This window comes from Apteryx rowi, unplaced genomic scaffold (assembly GCF_003343035.1).
Source record: "Apteryx rowi isolate R43461 unplaced genomic scaffold, aptRow1 scaffold_25, whole genome shotgun sequence".
NCBI lineage: Eukaryota > Metazoa > Chordata > Aves > Apterygiformes > Apterygidae > Apteryx > Apteryx rowi.
The window spans coordinates 4,546,559-4,567,197 of record NW_020448863.1 but is presented as its reverse complement, the minus strand read 5'-3'; the positions used below and the strand labels follow the sequence as shown (position 1 = coordinate 4,567,197).

Genomic DNA, 20,639 nt, shown 5'->3' with positions numbered 1-20,639 from the left:
GATTTACTCCTGGCTGTTGTGAATTCAGTGAAGGGGATATCTTTGCAGAATCAAGGTCTTCATTTGTACTTTCATGAGAAAAATGCTGTGTCCTATGACAAAAGGGACATGGATCTGAGAACCAGGAAGACTCCTCAGTCCTTCTGCATTGTACTGTGTTTGCTTGATGTTGGTGGTGATCTTACCTGAGGAAAAATTGCATGATTTGGCATTTTTAAGGGTACAGAATTGATTTGTTTTCCTTCCTGTCCTGAAGAGCAAAGAGAATTTAACTGAGCTGTAGCTTGAGTACACAAGGTTTAAAAAAAAAAAAAAGGCAAAACCAAAAAACAAAAAAAACCCCACACATGTATTTTATGTTGTGTCAAACCCTAGGACAGTTGTGAGGAGATTATAAAGCATAAAATTCCATGTTTATCTTTTTGTTTTTAGACACATCAGCCTGTTTTTATTCAGCTGCTGCAGTCTGCTTTTAGAATTTACAACTGTACCTGGCCAAACCCGACTCAGAAAGCCTCAGTGGAGTCATGTATCAAAACTTTGGCTGAAGTAGGTAGGTGCCAGGTTTTACTTTAATTATTATTCTCTGTGTTTTAAGATCAGACTTATTTGAGGTTGAGTGGTTGTTTCTTTGACTGTAGCATCTTGCAATTGTGACACTGGTAATTTAAGAAATCCCACTTTCTGAGGCTAAATTGTTTCTCCTTTTCTAACCTGTTCAAATCTGCCCCATCAAATAGGCTGTTCAGGTGAACCTGTAGGCCAGAGGGGTGGGTTTGCCAAACTGAGTGATGATTGAACTTTACCTTAAGCAAGATAAGATAGTAAATCATGACATAAGCTTCTCATCATGTGTGAGAAATGTGGTGCATAGGGACTGTGTAGCAGAGAGTGCCCATCTTTCTTCCCTTTAGTTCCTGGGAGAGGCGTTCGTTATTTCCAGCCAGGGTCCTTGGCTTGTTCAAGTTTTGTCCCATCAGTGAATCGGTGGGGAGGAGACCAGAACTGTGCCGCTTCATAGCTTCCCTGCTTACTCTTCACCCTCCTGCTTAAGGAAGAAGAGATCAGGCCTGCTCATTTACTGCTGGTACACACTCAGCCCTGTCAGGTGCATATTGTCATGCACTGGCACCAAAAACAAACTCGTATTTGGTTCCTAGGCCAGCTAGTAAGTTACACACTTTCACATATATTCAAAGACCAAGTTAAAGTAGAAGACCTTAAAACTATACTTCAGGAGCAACTTAATCCTAAAATAAAAGGATTCCTCACCATTGCGTAGCTAAGACTGGCAAAATTTCATTCTGAACATTACATTTCTGCAAATACAATTTGAAAGTCTTCTCCAGTGACAGAAAAAAAAAAGATTATTCAATATAGTTTCTAAAAGTGAGTCATTTTGATTGCTTATAGAATAAAGTTCTGCTCAGTGTGAATCAAAACTGGGTAGAGGCAGTCAGAGGTGTGCAGAACCTTGCTAGATGCTATAGTTGATACAATTTTTAAAAAGTTTTAATAAATAATGATAAAACAATATGAGTGTGTCCCTTAACCATCTGTAGCATCTGTGGCATTGTAACAATCAACTCTAAATTTAAATTTTGGAATGGCCTTACAGGGGTATCTGTTAACATTTTAGCCAAAACATCTCATTAACTTTTTGTGTCAATGAGAATGGCAGTTACCTGAAAACTTTGCAACCTTCAATTGTTTTATTTGTATGATTTAATTATGGATCCATCTGGCAAGAGGACTTTGAAAGCTGAGGGCATTTTCTTTCCTTTAGGCTACAGCTGCTACAGTTTCAAATACCGCTCTAGTCCTACACATCCTTGTTCATCTTACTTCCCCGCTCCCCTCTGGCAGTTCGGGAAAGCATCATCAGTAAATTACCTCCTTGGGGAGGCTGAGGAAAGGGGGAAGGAGGAGGGCAGGTGAGAGCATTGCTGAGACGGGTACGCGCTGTGTGGGCCTCTAGGCAGCTCTGCGCGTCGCCGGGCTGGGGCTGCCCCCAAGGCAAGTTCCGGCTCACAGAGGCCTCCGTGCTACCTCACAGGGATGGGGGTATTTAAGGGTCACCGGAGCGCAGCAGCAAGGCGGCCGAGCTGAACTCCGCTAGCAGCGTGGCAGAGAAAGCGTGGGTCGCCTTCACAGGCTCACAGACCCCACTCCCTGGCCGGGCCCGGTAGCGCCCGCAGCGCTGCCCTGCTGTGGTAGGAAACGGTCTGTGCGCCCCGTGTCCCGGGGACGCAGGGGGAAAGCCTGGCTGCACGGCATAGCTGGGGTGGCGAGTTTCCTTCAGATAGGTGGGTTTGTCCCATGTTTGGTGACTTTCATCTCTGCTGTGGTCTTCTCTTTTGTTTAGTATTTTCTCTGTTTTTTGGATTTCTGGGATGTTTTACAATTATTATTATTATTTTTTTTATTTTTAAATATCCTCTTGTGCTGTCCTGTGGGTCCAGCCTTCTTGCTCCTCTGGCTTCCCACCTAGGGGCAACCATTACTTGGGCCCTCTGTGGCATGGCGTGGTAGGGCTGAGCTGCCAGCGAAGGGCAGCTTCGGCCCCGCTGCCCTCCTCGGGGGCTCTTGTGCCACCTGCGGTGTGTCACCTCCAGGTGCCCTGGGCCCAGCAGCCTCAGAGCTGGTCCCTGAAAACACCGTCTGACATATGAACTGCCAACATCCTTGTGCATATCACAGTAACTGTTTAAGGATTCATTGCTACTCTCGGTATTGAGCCTGGTGGAATTATATTGTATTAGCAAATTACCACCTGTTATTTTGGGGGGAAGGGAGGAAAACTGTTGAGGAGGAGTTGCCAGAAGAGCAAGGTAGTTGGAAAAGAGGCGGAAAATGGAGTTTTTCACAAATGTCCCTGAACAAAAGTTGAGCTGGCTAGCTGAGATTTTAACTGAATGTGCTGTTCAGTATTTTTAGGCATGGCGCCAAGCCTGGCTTACCTAGGCTAATTGAGGAGGCCTGTTCTGCTCTGCTGAAAGCTTTGGAAAAACTGCCCCAGTTGGGGTACTGAGCACTTTTAAAATTGGGGCCCTCATAATTACGGTGTGTACCGGGTGCCTTTCCCTATTGGGCATTGCACTAGCACAAAATGGTGCTCTTTGAGAAGGCAAAGATTTCTTCCATAATACAAATAGGCCAGCCTTTTTTTCTGCCTCTCTTTATGGCTGTGTATATGGACTAGGCATCTGTGAGCCCTCTTCTGATATATATATTTTTTTTTCCTGGAGAGTCTGACAGCTTTAATGTTAGGGCCTTCATGTTTCACAGCAGGGTTTAAAAAAAAAAAAAAAAACTCTAGAAAGATTTTGCCTATATCAGAGAGACAGAGTATTGGGCAGATTTACAGCAGGGACCAAAGACTTTTGATGGAAAATAAATGTAGTACGGAGTTGAAAGAACAAACATGATTTTTTTTTTTTTTTGTGGTAGCCCTGGATTTGGAAATGAATCTCAGCAAGAAGAAAGATCATACACAGATTTCCCAAGATATCAAAGATCCATATAATAATGCACTTTTAAAAGACCCATTTCAGAGTGAGTTTAAGCAATGTACATTCTGCTCAGTGCTTACTACCTATGTTGCTGGCAGGTGGGTGTAAGTATTGCCTCAAGAGCTTCAGATCATTACATCTGTCTTCTTATGAGCAGTGTAAGGATGTACATTATCTTGCAGGTCAACAAAAGGATGTGTTGCAGAAGCTAATTTCTTATAACCCTGGTACTTCAACTCCACTTGACCACTAGGGAAAAACTTCATAAGCTTTTCAAGCTTCACTTACTGCTTTGTCTCTAGGCAGAGCTGTCTGCCTCCAGTTCAGCAAGAAGTATAGGGGCTTGCTTGCCTTTTTTAGCAGACCCTTCTGTGGCTCCAAGGGATTTGGAACACAAAGATACCAACATGCATCAATTTTTGTTGCTCAGTAAACATTTGGTTGCACTGGCATAAAAAGAAATACTTACAAAATAGTGCATGTATATTCATCTGTGTCTAGTTCATATGGATTTCTGAAGCAGATTATCACAGTAACAAGGATTAACATGTTACACTAATATAAATCACTCCTGCTTTTTCTGTATTATTACATAGTACTCAACTTTTTCTTAAAAATACAGTCCAAAAATTGATCAAAGTAGCTTCCATCTCACTAGCACAATAGCTACAAATGAAAAATGTCTGAAAGATCCTTGAACTCTGAGAAAACAGAGGAGCTAAGAAAAGTAACAGTTAAATGTTTCAAATTAGTTTGTTACTAATGGATTTCAGGTTTCTATATTTTACAGTCTTAGCAAGACTGAGAAGCCTGGAAACCAGTCTTGAACTTTGCATTTTAAACAATCTACTCTCTTTCCATATGGTGACACAGGGGAATGTCACCTGTCTTCACAAGTAAAGGTTTGGATTGATGACCATCCACCTCTGTTTAATGTTTTATCATAAGCCTAGCTTAAAGAAAAATATTTAGGTTAATGGATAGTCTGGCTTGGTAATATGGCCCAGTCTAGTTTTCTCTGAGCTCTGTGGCAAAACCTCTATCTTAAATGGTATGGGAGCAGGGTCTTCCTTCCAGGGCTGAAGATCTTCCAGGGTCCGTTGCAAAGAACTTACTGACTTTGTCTTTTATTATGTAGTGATTATTATTCTTCACTCTTGAGCACCAGGTTTCTCTTCTGTTGCAAGGTCAAAGCACCTCAGTGTATTGAGCTACAAACTAGATAAATCCAGTTGTAGTATAGTCTTGTCTCTGTAGTGTCCATTAGCTTTCTCCCCTGTGTTTTTACAAATTACACCTTCCCACAGATACTGTGCGTGTATCCCAAGGATGTTTTATGTGGCATGTGCCTGACTGCGCTATTACCACCAATAATGAAATAATTGGAATATCCCAGATGAGTAAACAGTGGCAGATAGGAACCTGCATTTTGTTAGACTCTTTCTTTTGGCGGACCCTTTAAAAAATCTGTTAGCAAGCCAAATTACCCTAGTCATTATCAGATTATACTCTAGGATACTGTGCAGGAGAAGCAAAAGGAGAATCCTTGTTTCCATCCTACAGAATTGGAGGTGAGTCTTATGAGAATGCTATTTCATCAGTTCAAAACTGGAACAGGTACAGAGGAGGTACCGCTGTAATGATCAGGGGAATGGAGGAGAGTAGTGTTGCAAGAGGAGAGTATAAGAGCTGGATATGTTTGCCTGTCAAAACAAAGGCAAGTATGTTTGCTCTTTAAAAGTACATAGGAAGATAAACACTGGGAAAGAAGAGACATTTAAGCTAAAGGACAGTGCTGACCTCAAAATAAATGGGTATATATTGACTTAGGTTATAAGTAACCTAAATAAAATTAGATTGTAAATCAGAGGTTTAGAACCAACTTTGGAAGGATGTCCTTGATCAACAGGCCAAGAGGAAACGGGGGGTGACAGAAAATGTAACTGGGTTTTAAGTAGGGCTTGATATGTTTTCAAGAGGGATTAAAGACCATGGGTTGTCTGTAATGGAGAGCAAATGGTCTGAAGAACTGGTGAAGTCCTTTCTAGTTGTGAATTTATTCCCCAATTGCAGCTCATCACTATCCCTTTAAGAGTCTATAGAATCTGAAAAAACCTCCTGTGATGCATCTTGACCATGCTTATATGTGCTCTAAAGACCTTTCCTTTTCTGTAACAAATTACAGATAGGAAACTTTAAACTTAAAATCTAGGTTACGTTTTATTGCTTCTTTGGAATTATTGTTCATGTTTTAATGTCCATATAAATGGCCTTTCCTAAAACAATCTTTTCATCCCTGAAAATATTTTATTTCCATTCTCACTTGAGTTTTTAAATCTTTTTTCCATTTTATAAAAAGCTAGATCTTCATTTTCAATTTTTAGTTCAAATAAAGTAATTATCCTGTTGTTACTTTTTTGACAGCAAGAAGAATACATTTCAGATGAAACACATATTTTATTCTATTTTAACTGTTTGTGTTTCCCTAATTGCAAGAAAAATTCAATGATGCGGACTGATAAATATTTTAGCACAGATTTTCTGTTGGAAAAAAACATCCAAGTGAAAGGTACAAGACTGGCAGGCTTGTGTCTTGTCTACACAAAGCTTTTATTTCCCTTAAAAAGTCTTGTTGTTGCTAGCATCAGTGTGTCTCCATCCAAATGCATTTGTTAAGCAGTCAGTAAATGATTAAGGAACTGGAGGGACTGATTTATGGAGCAAAATTAATTGAACTAAATATGCATCTCTCCGTTAAGTGGCAACTGGGAAGTGTGGGAGAACATGATATAGCTGTCTGCAACTACCAGAGGGGTGTAAACAGCAAGGAGAGAAAAGGATGCACAGCTAGGTACAGCTGTGTTTTTTGTGACCCAAATTGCATGTGCCTCTTTGAGTAAGTGCTAAGGGATAAAAACCCTGTGTGTGTCCCCCAGAAAACCTGCACCAGGGATTGCTTAGGGTAGTGCAAAAGCTACTAAATACTGTAAAGCTGCTAAATACTGTAGTATTTTATGAATACTGCAAAACCTAATGAAGCGAAATTTAAAATTAGGGAACACTCAGGTGGGAATATCAAGGAGAATGGAAAACTTCCTCTTGGCAAGATATATTAGTCTGAGGAATGATCTTCCAAAGAAAATTACAGGCAAGAGCTACTTCCTGGAAATCCTTAGTATTAAATTGATCCTAAGACTCGGGTAGACAGTATAGTGAAAGGACAGTGCTTCAATAAGGATTCCTGAAATAGGCCCTTTTACTTCCAATTTCTGTGATTCTGTGAAGAGACCTACATGAAGGTAATTTTACAAAATACATTTTCGTCAGCCCATCTCAGCCCTTCTGTTAACAGGTGCTCTTGGTACTTCAGCGGAGCCCAGCCTGCTTGTAGATAGAAGCTTCAGTTTAGCCTCTTGCTTCTGATCATTAATGTTTCCCTTTTATTTTGAGTCCCATCTCACAGAACTTTTTAGTAGTTTAAACAATAAAGGAGAGGAAAGATGCTGATGCATTGAATACACATAGAGCCATCCGGCAACAGAGCTGTACATTTTACTGTGACCTGGCTGAATTTGTGGCACTGTGGTGCTTACCATTTCCGCTCGTGCCATTTGCTCACTTGTCTTGGCTCAACTGTAGTTATTGCTGATATAATCATGAGCATCAGATTGAGAGTTAGTCATGCAGAGGATTTCTCAGCAAATCACATTTCCTCTGACACTGGCAAAACAGCCTAGTGTGTTCAGGGTGTAATTAGCCCTGTGCAGAGTGTGCTAGCTAGGGTTTAAGTGGTAAATAAGCCTGCACGGTGACTCCACTTAAAGGCAGAATTTCGCTTTAGTTGTAGATGTGTTCTAGTCCATCATGGTAAGTATCCTGCTTGATATCTATCATGCCAGTTTACAAAGAGCCATGTGGCATGCTTTTCTCCCAGGTTCAACAGTCAGATGAAGGACAGGATTTTACCCACTCTGAGCTCCTTTGTCTACTAGCGCCAACCCTAGTTTGCAAGTTTGAGCTTCATCCAAAAGTATTTCTAAGTGGAACAAAAATAAATATGCTTTTAAATATTTTATGTTCATACTTTAAGGGAGATCAACACATTTTGAAGAGGAGAGCAGCCTACAACATCTAAATTAAAAATAAATATTTATGCTCACATTTGTTCATCAGCTTTCCAAAATGTAAAAATATGTTTCATGTTGTTTTAATAATGAAATGTGAAACAAATGAAAGATAAACTTTCTACAAGCTGCAAAGAAATAAGAAGACAAAGGCTTTGTTTATAGCTTAGACTTCAACAGTGCCCTTTGACAACCAATGCAAATCTTAATTACAAATGGAATTATACATATAAGAACTGTTCAAAACAAAGTAGCATTTTTTTTTTCCTTCCTCTGGTTTTCTTTGTGATAGTTTTAATTAGCTGCAACTCTTTGAACAGTCATAGTCCTTGGCTGCTACTCAGACACTGATGGAAGTTGTTAACTTCAAATGGCATCTATAGGACTGCAGAAGTCTGGGTTTTCCTCTGAACAACCTGCTCCCCATTGCTAAATTTATTCCTGGATATATCAGGATTCTGCATACATACCACTTAATTGAGAAGTAAGCATTGTCCGATAACATTCTAGTGATTGACATTAGGACACAAGAAATTGAATTAAGAGGCCAGAGCACCCTACCCGCACTGGCAGAACTTTAATGGACTTCTGTAATAAAGTAAGCAGCAACAGGGCAAATGTATTTTGAAAAATAACTCAGTCAAGTAACATGGAAAACAGTCCTTAGAAATAATGGCCAGCCATACATAGTATTTTCTTCATGATAATCAGGAACCTTGTCTTCAAAACAAATGGGGAGTGGGAAGAAAAAGGCAATTGCCAGTGTGGAAACTGCCAGACTTCTGGTGATGATGATTTGCATGTGGCAGTTGGGAAATGTGTCTTCCCATCTTGAGCTGAGCAACATTTTTTAATTTCCTGTAGCAAACTGTTTAAAAGAAAGGGCCTGCCAGAAATAGAATATGAGAACTCTGTCTTCCATCCCAGTTAAACTGCCTAAGCAGCAGGTGTGTGCCCTGGTCTTGCTTAGGGCGCTGCTGAGCCAGTGAACTCTCGCCTTAACTTCAAGGGTATCTGGAGTTCATGGGCCATGATTTGGAGAGGATTCTGAAGTTTTTGCCATTGTAAAGCGAGGAGGGGGCCCTGCACCAGTGGGACCTGTTAAAGGGGTGAGGACACACGTAGCAGAGCCCTCTGGCTGCAGTCTGTGAGATCGTGGGTTCAGGTGTCACAGCAAAGTTTGGATTTATACTAAATGTTGCCATTCCAGTACAGTATCTAGGGGAAGAGAAAGTTTCTTTTCTGGGATCTGTGACTCACTTGCTTGGCAACACAGGAGCCTTCATTCATCTGAGCAATATGTGTGACTCTGGGCTTGCGCATACTCTTGTTGGGTTTGGTCCATCGTCTGTTTAGGGAAGAGAAGGGCACCTGTTGACTTCACAGGTTCAGGATTTAAAGTTGCACAGGTTTTAAGAAGTATGCTTGTGGGGTGGGATATGGTTGATGCCTGCCCCTACTGTGGAAAGTATGTATGTTAGTGCAAAATGTTGGGGAAATGCCTCAAAGAAATGAAGTGTTGTGCCAAACTTCTTTATTGTAGGCTAATACCTTTTTAGAAATTCAACTCAAATAAGGAACACTGAAAAAGTAGCTATTATCAGCTTTTTTTTTTGGTAAAAATGTTTCTCCATTTTACTTCTAAGTGTTTATTAAGCATAAACTATGCCAGGGAAATGAAGTGAAATGACTTAGAATATAAAACTAATCACGTAAATGTACTTAATCTTTCAAATAGAGATATTGCTGCATCAGTCTCATTTATTTGTTGAAATTCAGACAACCTGTGCTGAGCCTTAGAAGAATACCATTCTGATCTCTAGTGCAATGGAGCAATATGGCTGATGATACAAATGTATTCTTAGAGGAAAGGGTAGTTACCTCTAGCATTGCCTTTCAAACTTCCTTTTCAAAAGACAGTTCAGTATGCAACAGTAGTTTAATAGTGGGTTCCCTGTAAGAATAGGTGCAAACCTTTCCCTTTTTTTTCCCTCTGATGTTCTCTCCTTTTGTCACATATCTTCCTCAATTCTAAGGAGAAAATCACATTATTGATGTGGATTTGCCAATTGTAGCTGTTTATTAACTATCAGTTATATTGCAGTGGCATTCAGCAACCCCATGTTTTAACAATCCTGGCTGTATAGGAAGCTGAAGGGAAAGAGAATAAGAGACAGAGTCCTTTTCAAATTTAATTTGTATGCACTTGGTTCTTCAAGGTCTTCACAAGCAAAATACTCAAAAAGCCTGCAAATAACACTTGGGATAAATTGGCTAAATATGTATATGTCCATTAGAAAAAAGAGCTTTTGATTTTACTACTGAACAAATTAAAATTAGCTGTTAAAATAGTATACTTACTCTTTTTGTTACTCGTATTAATATCTCTCGATCTCTTTTTTTTTTTGGTAAAGAATTATTCCGTTTATAAAGAAGAAACATATCTGTACCTATGAAAACATACATTGGACATGATCCTCAGCTCACAGAAAGTGGTACAGCACTCTAACTTGGATCTCAACTGATTTCTGCCAGCTTGGGTTTTGATTCTTATTCCAAAAACCTGTTGAAGTGAAATTTCCCCTTAACTCTAAGGGTAACAGGATTTCCTGTGCCATGTTTTGCAGGAGATTTTGAATTTTTTGCCATTGTAAACTTCTTCTTTTTTCTTCCTCTTAAAGCAAAGAACCGTGGGATTGCAATTCCAGTGGATTTGGACAGCCAGGTTAACACCTTGTTCATGAAGAGTCACTCTAACATGGTGCAGAGAGCAGCCATGGGATGGAGGATGTCAGCCCGCAGTGGACCTCGTTTTAAAGAAGCTCTTGGTGGGCCTGCTTGGGATTACAGGAATATCATAGAAAAACTGCAGGTACAAAATATCAAATGGCTTGGGCACTAGCTGTAGCAGTGCATTTATCTAATATGTGACAGATGTGGAAAACACCAGATATACTACACTGATTGAGCTTTTAGTGCTGGATCACAGTGCTGGATCACAGTGAATCTTGCACTTTTAGGTAGGAGGGAGCAGAAGGCCCAGATCTCCTCTGGTGTCTACTCAAAAAGAAGCCAAAATGCAGAGCCTTCTGCTTCAGGATCTAAATTCAGCCCCTACAGAAGTTAGTAGAGAGAGGAAGGAAATAAGTTCTTTTCCCCAAAGTGATCTGCAGAGAAGGGTCTCCTTTCTTCCTTCTCATGGTCACATGTCTGTGTCAGGTGCAGATGAGGTAGTGGAAGTTAYAGGAGCCATTATGTCATCTTGTGTCACTGGAGATTATCTGTAAGATGGGAGATCAGCTTGTGGATGTGCTGGCTAAATGACATGAAGAGTTTATGAACTAAGCAGCAGGACTCAGACAAGTAGAGGAGCCCTAAATACCAAGGAAGCAACATCTCAGGTGATACTCTAACGCCATAGTATGGCAAGCAATGTTTTTTTCAGCACACCATCATCCTGACTGTTGCTGAGTGTTCACAGGCATTAAACAGAAGAGAGATTTGAAAGAAAAGGCCAGGTAGATACTAGTGGACAGCTTCCCCCATTTGCCCTGCTAGAGGAGTGGTGTGAAGGAAGGAATGAGGTTGCTTCCCAGGGAACTGGGTAACGAGGGCTCTTGCTGCTGGCTGATGAAAAGTGGGTCAAATAGCCCATCACACGGTATTGTGCAACTCCGCAGCAACAGTCTTCAAGTCTTCGTGACCGGGGATAGTTATAATTGACATTCTGCTTTATTCCCCAGGATGTAGTGTCCTCCTTGGAGCAGCAGTTCACTCCCATGATGCAGGCTGAATTCTCAGTGCTGGTTGATGTGCTGCACAGTCCAGAGCTGCTTTTTCCTGAGGGGAGCGATGCCAGAATAAGATGTGGTGCTTTCATGTCCAAGTAAGTGGTGTAAGGAGGGGCCTATTTACTTCTTCGGAAAAGATGACAAGGAGTAAAATTTTTCAACAGCACTTACCTCTGATTTTCAACAGTGACTTAAGCATGTAGGAGTCAGAGTTCATATTGAAAGCTTAAATTGAGGTCTTTTGCTAGATGTTTTACGTTTCTCAGCAGTTTAGGAGTATGGACAGGAGTAGAGAGAGAGGTTTGCTTGCCCTGTCTGCCTAGAAATTGAATGTTAATAGCTTTTTAAAATTGAAGCAGGCTAAATCTACTTCTGTTTTCTTAATGGGCTATTTTTGCTATTAAGTTTCTCCAAATTGACAGCAGAAGCTTAGACTTTTCATGGTAGAATTTTCAAGGATGCATAATGAGTTGGGGTGCTCAGTGCTAGATTTTTTGATAAAGCAAATAAATCTTTTGATTTTTATTTTAACACATTTTAATACATTTCACTGGCACCCCTACGTGGGCTTGAATTATAAGATGTTTTATTTGCAGTTTGGGCATTGGAATAGAGTCTTTCAATTTCGCTTTATTAGTCCTCTAGTGAGATTCCCTCCCTGCCCTTGAGAAACTGTAATTTAAACAGAGGTAACTTGGGGGAAATGTACATGTTTGGCAGTGCTCCTGATTCCTTGGCTTTTTGCATATTCTGCAGAGGTAACATTATAGCAATACACTATATATTTGGAAAAATCAAGCTAAATTTTGAGCTCCTCCCATCCGCTCTGTCCAAACTTCTGTTCAAATTTGGCATCAAATCAAGTCCAGGGTTGCCGGATTTGGCCCATGTAATGCAATGAGCACTGTTTTCGGTTTTATTTAATTAACTTCCATTACATAAGAATGCTTTGCAGAGCTATATATGAATCTTGAGATATAAATGTTACTGTTTAAAAATATTGTTAGTATTGCTGGCCTGAGAGCTGCATTGTTTTGGGCTTATAATTCATGAATTTGGTTAACGTGACAATGGGAAACTCCTGCATAGCATTTGCACTGAGCTCAGCGTGGCATTAGGGCACTAGCTTAGCTTAGTGGTTTAAATATAATCAATTCTATTGGGTTACCGAGGGCTGATCTAGATGATGCACTGTGGTCCCTCCCAACACTGTTTTTTGGTGACTGTTCATGATTTAGGACTATTAATAATGTCATCTTTTGGATTCAGTGTAAATTGGTGGCCCCAGTGCCTTTGCTGATCCTAGGCCAAAATTCATGAACACTGGTTTAGCCACGATAAGCCAAGACTGGTACTGAAACAAGCAAACCTGTCCAAGGCCTTCAGATCTCCTCCTTGCTTCTTGTTTTCACAACTAATGTTTTTTACAAGCAGTGCTTTTTTTCTCCAGCAGTGTGGTGAACCGGTGCAAGGACTTGGTCTGTACAAAGGCAGCATGGCCTCTTTTGGTGTTTGCTTAAACTGGCTAAAACCCAAACTCCCTTCACAGTCTTAGTTGGAGGCAGAAAGTTACCTTGTTTTCAGACTTGAAAAAGTCTATAAAGTTGCTGTGTGAATGTAAACAATGGTTATGCTTCATCCAAATATCTACGTTTCTGAACAATTAAGTGTAAAGTTTTTAGGAATGCTTTGGGAATCCTTTTGGCTGGATGCCATTTGCTAATTATATAATAAATACATTATAAACATCATCAAGGTTGGAAGGTGTAAAGGTTGTACCTTTTAAAGTTTCTAAGATGCATGGTGAGCATTATAAGGAGTATGGTTAACTTTAAATAAAGAAAGGATGAAATGGCAAGTTTGGATCTTAATCTGGAAGCCCCCATAAAAAATGAATGTAGAATTCTGCCTTCTATATGGACAGTAAGATACAAATTGACACACAAAACTCAACACCTTGAAAGTCCTATTTCCTTTTTAATTCTGATTTTTCTTGTCTGCTTTTATTTCCTTTCCTTGAGGAAAAATATAATGAAGAACAATTTTTGCATAAAGAAATTTTTATATGGCCTAGAGACAACGTGCAATGCTCTTTAAGGTTTAATATTTTACTTTAAGGTTGATTAATCACACAAAGAAGCTCATGGAGAAAGAAGAGAAGCTCTGCATTAAAATTCTTCAGACATTACGAGAAATGCTTGACAAGAAAACTAACTTTGTGGAAGAGGTACTGCTACCATTTTAGTATTACATATAGAACTAACAGCATGGTATTAAAAGGTTACCTCCAGGATAGCAACAGAATCTGGCATGACTTCAATTTCTTACATGTTGTAAAGATAACATGGTGTCTCAGAAACAGTGTGGTAAGGCAGAAAGTAACATTTAAACAAAAGAAATGGTCTGCCTTGCATAAATAATCTTATATCAGGAACTTCTACCAGAGTCAAGGCAAGGAAGGCTAAATGAATTAGTAGTAGCAAGTATTACTATATATGGTTATTATATATTGGATATCATGTATTTCTGGAAAGCAATCCTTTTATGTCACATCTGACCTTTTCTATCACATAATCAATCAGAAACTTAACTTTTTTTAGTTGCAGATATACAGTTTTTCCCTGTTGCCTGTGGTGCCAGACTTTTGTACTCCATAAACATTTTAATGATGATAAATGTGTGACAGGACTATGTTATGTTTAAACAGAGTTGCCAGTTTAGGGAGAAGTGACATAGTCTCTGTCTTCTGTGAAATGTCTAATTTCTTCCTATATCTAGTAACACTCTTCCCTTCACCCCTCTTAATACCTTGTTTTCTCTCACAAAACTGAGTGTTTCAAATATCTGTTTCATCTTGCCTGCATCTTTGGTCTTGGTAACTAGATTCAGATTTACATGTCAGCTGTCCATTCCTAGAAGTTTTAGCCTGATTGAGGATCCCTGTGCCTTTTGTATGGTTTCCTCTTATCAGTGTTTTTGAGTACTCGCAAAATTCTCTCAGTATTAGTCACTCTTAAATATGAATCATAGCGCAATTATCTAATCTTTCACTGCCATCATTTTCATTTGTTCCCAGCTGACACGTTTAGTCAAATACGTTTATGGGGATCATTTTACTTGAGAAAAAATGTTGATCGGAACCCAGCGTCACACGGTTTCACTGTCTTAGGCTTTTACACCCAAATATTTTCACGTGTCTAAGTAGCAGTGCTCATTCATTTTACTGTACTTGGCACCATTCAGATATACTAGTTATGAGATTCCATACTAACCCTGGGAAAAAAAGTCTTAGGGGATATTAAGATGCCCAGCCATATTTCTGGGTGTTTGAGGTTTTACTTCCAAAGTTAAATATTTTGGTCCTGTCACATGATGTGATAAGATAGCAACACACTCTTTCCTCTTTTATGATAGATGAACCATATATTAGAAATGTGAAATATTCACAGCGTCTTTGTTTTGACTGTATACTGTTTGTTTTGATTTCAACATATGGAGATGGGAACATTTTGCCCAGGCTTCTAAGCAACCTGCTAGACAGGATAAAAAAATCTCGGTGCAGAACAGTGAAACGAAGACAAAGGCAGCAATAGCAAAACATCAACCTTGCTCTGCACAAAAACAACCAGTGCACACAGAGCAAACCAACCTCCTCTTCACCGCCTGTAAAGAATTTAGCTCAAAGAAGAATGTGGTCAGGCCTGGGCAGACAGAGGTATTTTTTATGTCATAGCAGGAGTTTCAGAGGTGAAGCAGATGATATTGTTATTAATTATTATTCATACTTATTCTAATAGCTTTCTGGGCTCATAATCCCACTGCATGACATGGAAAAACTAGTTTCCTTTTGTAACTGCATGCTGTGAGGAACCATGCCAAACTTCTCTGGAATAACTGCATAAACCCACCAAAATGTAACATCATCTCAGGAATGCAGGGAATAAAAAGCAATGCCTTAAATAAAAAAAAAAAAAAAGAAATAAAAAAAAGGCGCTCACCTATTTTAATTTCTGTTTTTGTACCCTGTAATGGAGGCTAGTAAGTCAAGACTGAGCCAAGCCAGCAGAGGGAGTGTGCTGCACTGGTATGTGTGGGCTTTTCGCCCAACCTCCAGTTCTCAGAAATTGACATTTAGAGGTGTCTGCTTAAACCCGCTGCACGATCCCTGCCACCTAGGTAGTGGCTAGGGCATGGGCGAGTGGAAGAAGAAACAAGAATTTCTCCCTCGTGCTTTCTCTTTGACTTCCCGTGAATCCCATGTGAGGAACATAATGAATTGATGCAAACAAATACATGAGTAAACAAGCTTGTATGATTTGCAAGCGCTTCTCCTGCTTGCTACTTTTATGAGTCATTGTTCATGATACGGACTTCAGAATAGTAAAAATAGCACAATGAGTAGTCTGTTGTGCGTTTCCAACTTTTTTTGAACCGTGATATCACCACCTGCAATTTGATTCAACTGTGTTATACAGATACTCCAAAATTAAAGAAGTAAATACATAATGGTAATACTAGAATGATGCTACAGAGGGACACATGACATTTTGACAGAAAGCCTAAATTTGTTAATCATCCATCATAACGTACCTTGTGATAAATTTGACAGAAATGGTAAACTTTCAGTTTCTCCGGACCTTCCCATAGKGAGAAGCAAAGAAGAAATCATGAAATAAAATTTCTCCTTCTCTCTCTCTCTTCCCTTTACCTCCCATGGCTAAGATGCAGGTCTGGGAACCTTGCCTTCTACTGCATTGTCTATCTTTCATTTGACCACTGGGAGGTTGCCTGTACTGCTGACAGGACAGGCAGAACAGATAGTGTTAGGCACATATTTCACTGTTTTTTATGCCTGCTCCCATTCTGTCCCATGTCCATTGCCTCGGGTGAACTCCAGTGTTGCAGCTCGTCTGGCTGGCGCATTTCAGGGCTGTGCTGCTCACGCTCTCCTGGCTCCATACTCGATTGTCCTTGCAGCCTCCCTTTGAGGCAGTGCTGGCTTATGCATTGCTTTGCTTAGTGTTGCAACATCTAATTGTGTTAGGAATCAAAGTTTAATTTCAAGAGTTTGATTTAAGGTACATAAATGGCATATAAAGCCTCTTGGTCATTGATTAGCTTTCATAAGTAATTGTGGGTGATTATTACGATCTCCCTGGAGTTCAGTGTTAAGTCCTAGTCCTATTTGCATTGATTAGGTAACTAACTGGAATGAAACTTCATCTACAGCTCCTCTCTTACAGCGAGCTCTTCCAGAACAGTGTTAAAACATTTGGGTAAATCAATGAATGGAGGAAGTTTACATTACCTTTACATTACATTACTGCCCAGACAGTTACTATGGTGTGGATACTCTAGGTTGACTCTTTAAGGAAAGAAACAGGAGAGACTGAAATGACTGTTTGAACTAGATCTGTCCTATCTATGTGTTTGTCCTTTGTTGCTGGTAGGTAGTCTATTTTTATACCTGTTTTACAAGAACAGAGTGATCTTGGTCCAGAATTTTAAAAGCTTTTATGCAAGACTCTGTTTTGTCTGTCACCATGGTGCTTGATTTCAGTTTAATTTCTGTGTGGATTCTGACTCTAGACCTACCTCCATATGTTAGCTTGAATCTGGAGAACATTTCCAGAGCACCTGAGAAATGCAGGCTGTTGATACATGTTCACTTTGCAAATGACTGGGGCAGTTTAAAATCTTACCATTACCTTGCTGCCCTGCTGAAAGCAACTGCCCCCACAGTGGAGCTGGTGGGCCAGAAGGGGTGAGTGCTCCTGGCTGCTTCTGAGAGAGTCCGGAAGCTTAACTTAAACCCACCCTCAGTGATTTGAATGAAATTGTTGAGCTGAAGTGTGCTCATACGGTAACATGTTAGCCCACTCCAGCTGTTGGTGTCAATGCCTTGGGCAGATACAACCCTCTGATTCCCCGGTTGTTCTTAAATGAGGTGAACATGCCTGAAAAAAATTACTGTCTCTCGTAATGTCTGTATGTGACATGAAACATTACTGACTGGTCAAAGTGTTAATGGATGATAGTGTGTTACAGACTGTGGTAGAATGCAAGCCCGTATATCCTGCCAACTAGTTGTTCCTAACTGAAACACTAGTATGAATAGGCTAAACACTTCAGTAAGGGTTACTTGTGCCACAGAACGCAGGTATTTTACTTTTTCCTGCTTTAGGTGTTGAACTACAGTATAAATAATTGAAAACTTAGAGCATTTCTTAAGTGTCAGTAGGGTAAAGAACCTGCAAGCTGCTTATTTGTCAGAAATGAGTAGTTGTGCTTTTTGCCTTTTCTGGGAAAAACTCCTGAAAAAAATTGTCCTGCTCTTCATGCGTTTGCACCGGCTTCATGGTTTAAAAACATATAAGAAGCTTTGTAGCCTTCTGTTGTGCAATGTTAATATTTCTGTATTCCACTTGAGTTACGAAATGTAAACTATGTCTCCTCTTTGTTTTCAGCAACAGCAGCAGATATACACGTGAAAAAGCAGTACAGGTTCTTTTTAAATATAAGTGCACTTTATTCCCCTAAGCTGTAGTCCCTGATATGGCCACCGTTGGCAATTGGTTATTTTGTGCCTGAAGGCCTGAGCCTCTTCATTTTGAGCCAATGACACATCTCCAGTGAGTTTGTCAAAAGGATTAGTCCCAGCTCTGCCTCGTGAATGTACTGATCGACCATCCAGGGTGGAACCAGTGGGAGCTGTAGGTCTTTTTCTTCTGGGAAAAATGGTCTTAATGTGTCTTAAAAGCTGGGAGACATTGCTGGGAGCCACTGCAGTGTCCCAGTGTTACAGTTCTTTGAATCAAAGACATTCTTAGCTTAAATTGCATTCTATTCTATAACCTCATCCTTTCAGATGATTTTAGTTATTTGTGTGTGTGAATTAGGCAGCATTCTGATACATAACATATGTAGGTAAAAATAAATGAGGGGGAAAAAGAGAATAATTCTGAATATGTGGGGGTTTGCTGACTGCGTTATTACTTACAGGGACATGTTTTAAATGGGAGAAAGAACAGGATGTAAAATTCCTTTATTTATGTTACTATTCACATTTTGGATTAGTGGCAATGCTGGCATTCTGAAGAATCACATTTAATTTTTCACCATTTTTGCTGTCTGCTTTATTTGTGCTCATTTATAAAAATGACTATGCACTAGCTTGGTTTTTCCTGTTGTCGCTAGGCTGTTCTCACTGATGACGCTCAGTGTGATTGTAAGATAATACAGGCTTAGAAATACTACAGGAGAATGTTTAAGCTAAATGCTGTCTGTATTGAAATTTTTTGACATCACTTGTGCCTTTGCTGTGGTAATGAACATTTTTTGCACTATCCTGCATTACTGCTCATTTAAAAACTCCCCCCTAGGAGAACAGCCACAGTTCTGGGGGAACAGGAGGTGTGGGGAGCAAGAACATGTGGTCAACTTCTGCAGCGCCAAGCTGGTTGCTAGGACCAGCACCTATTTCTAAGATGCTCAGGAAGCCACTGTTGTGGATTTGGCATGACAGTTAAGTGATGAGCTATGGCAGAAAGTTCAGACACTACTGTGATGTCTGGGACAAACTCTTCTTTGTGGTGGTTTACATGAAGGTTTGTGGACTGTTGCAAACCCGAAGCCTACACTGATTCATGGTAATGGAGGATTCAAGCTTTCCTGTTGCTGTGAATCCTCTGAGCCAGTAATTGCAGCAGCAGGAGTGTCAGAGCATTCAGATATGCAAGACTAAATACTAAATATGGTCAGACCCTTAAAGTGTGGTAATTTCTCATTATACCCATATGCTGACATTTTACAAGCCAAAGAAATAAAACCTACTGAGAAACAAATCAACAGAGTTTCATTCTGTCCCCCCCCCCCCCCCCGGTTTCAAGCTGGAATAATTGAGCAAAGAGATATTTCAAAGCATGCAATGGTGTTGTTTGTATACTAGCTAGGTGGTGTTAGCCATGATGTTTACTGCCTCAGGCCATCAGCCACCAAGGCATATTGTTATTGCTGCACATTTCTGGTGCTTTGACACACAGTATAAACTAGAGTATTCTGAAGTGACTTTCCGAGTTTGTGTAGTGTCTCTCCTGTAATGCGTATTGTTCTGGACTAAAGGAGGATGCTGCAGTACTMTCTGGTGGAAATCCCCAGGTACTAGACTGGGTTTCCAATTGCTTACATTTACAGAGAGATTTATTTTGCTTCTAGTGCAAAAACCTGTAAGTGCAGCTACTCAATATATGCAAAGCATAACTGCTTTTCAAGAGGAGATTTTTTTTCTATAAGAAACAAGCCCCAGAGAGTTGGTCCAGATTTGGACCGTCATCTGCTTGCCTTCGATAGCGTGTACAAAGTCACTTAACTGCTTGGGCCAGTTGTGAGGTGCTTACGGTGGTCTGTGTCAAGGAGAGTCTCAGGCAAAGCGCATTGCTCTTGTCAACCTGGACAAGAACTTTAAACTGAAAGTCATATATCAGGGACGGGTAGGAGACAGTGCCTCTGACCTCACATGAAGTGCAAAGTCCTGGTCCAGTGAAAGACAAGGGCACTTTAATGCACTGCAGTGGGAGTGAAGCACGTGCCCAGCTGCTTTGCTGAATTGGGTGCTTTGATGATTTTGCTCTCTTTAATACATAATTGTTCGCGCTCTCTGTGATCCAAATACATTATCTCCAGAGACTTAAAACTACTTTTAGCTCAGCTGATAATTGAATGATAAATGGTGTTCACTACTCACTGGTACTTATTTTCTTTGTTTCAAAACCTTGATTTTTTTTTTTTTTTTTTGTTCTCCAAGTCATAAACAAAACCAGTGTCAGGATACCGAGTCTAAGAAAACATATGGTTGTAAACACATTTCTTCCTAAAGAAGCAGCTCATATTTATCAAATTTGCTTTTCTCAGCATATGATACGCTGTTATCCAGAATTGCTTCAGAAACATTAAACCCCAAATCCTGATTGATAAATTATTTTGGATCTTGTATCCTCTGCCTTTCTCACGTATAATGTCTTTCCTCTAAGGGAGCATCTGATACGGTAAAATGTTTTTTCTGTAGATACTGATTTAGACAGCATCAGCCAAAGCAATAACAAATTGGAGTAGCTTGTTAGTTGCTCTGAGCTTCAAATGACCAACCTCTGTTCTGGAATTTCCCCATTTACACAGTGTATATGACATAAAGATATCCCTTGTTTTCCAATTCT

General features: G+C 40.0%; 1 protein-coding gene across 3 annotated transcripts in view; it reads left to right on the top strand.

The window, feature by feature from the left end:
- The window catches only part of ITPR2 (inositol 1,4,5-trisphosphate receptor type 2), a 278,104-nt gene that overhangs the window by 142,925 nt on the left and 114,540 nt on the right, over nucleotides 1-20,639 (top strand). For all 3 annotated transcript variants that reach the window (XM_026066890.1, XM_026066889.1, XM_026066891.1), the window contains 4 exons: nucleotides 433-553; nucleotides 10,318-10,508; nucleotides 11,380-11,522; nucleotides 13,546-13,654. In XM_026066890.1, the coding sequence (XP_025922675.1) occupies nucleotides 433-553; nucleotides 10,318-10,508; nucleotides 11,380-11,522; nucleotides 13,546-13,654 (564 nt within the window). The remainder of the gene's footprint in view (nucleotides 1-432; nucleotides 554-10,317; nucleotides 10,509-11,379; nucleotides 11,523-13,545; nucleotides 13,655-20,639) is intronic.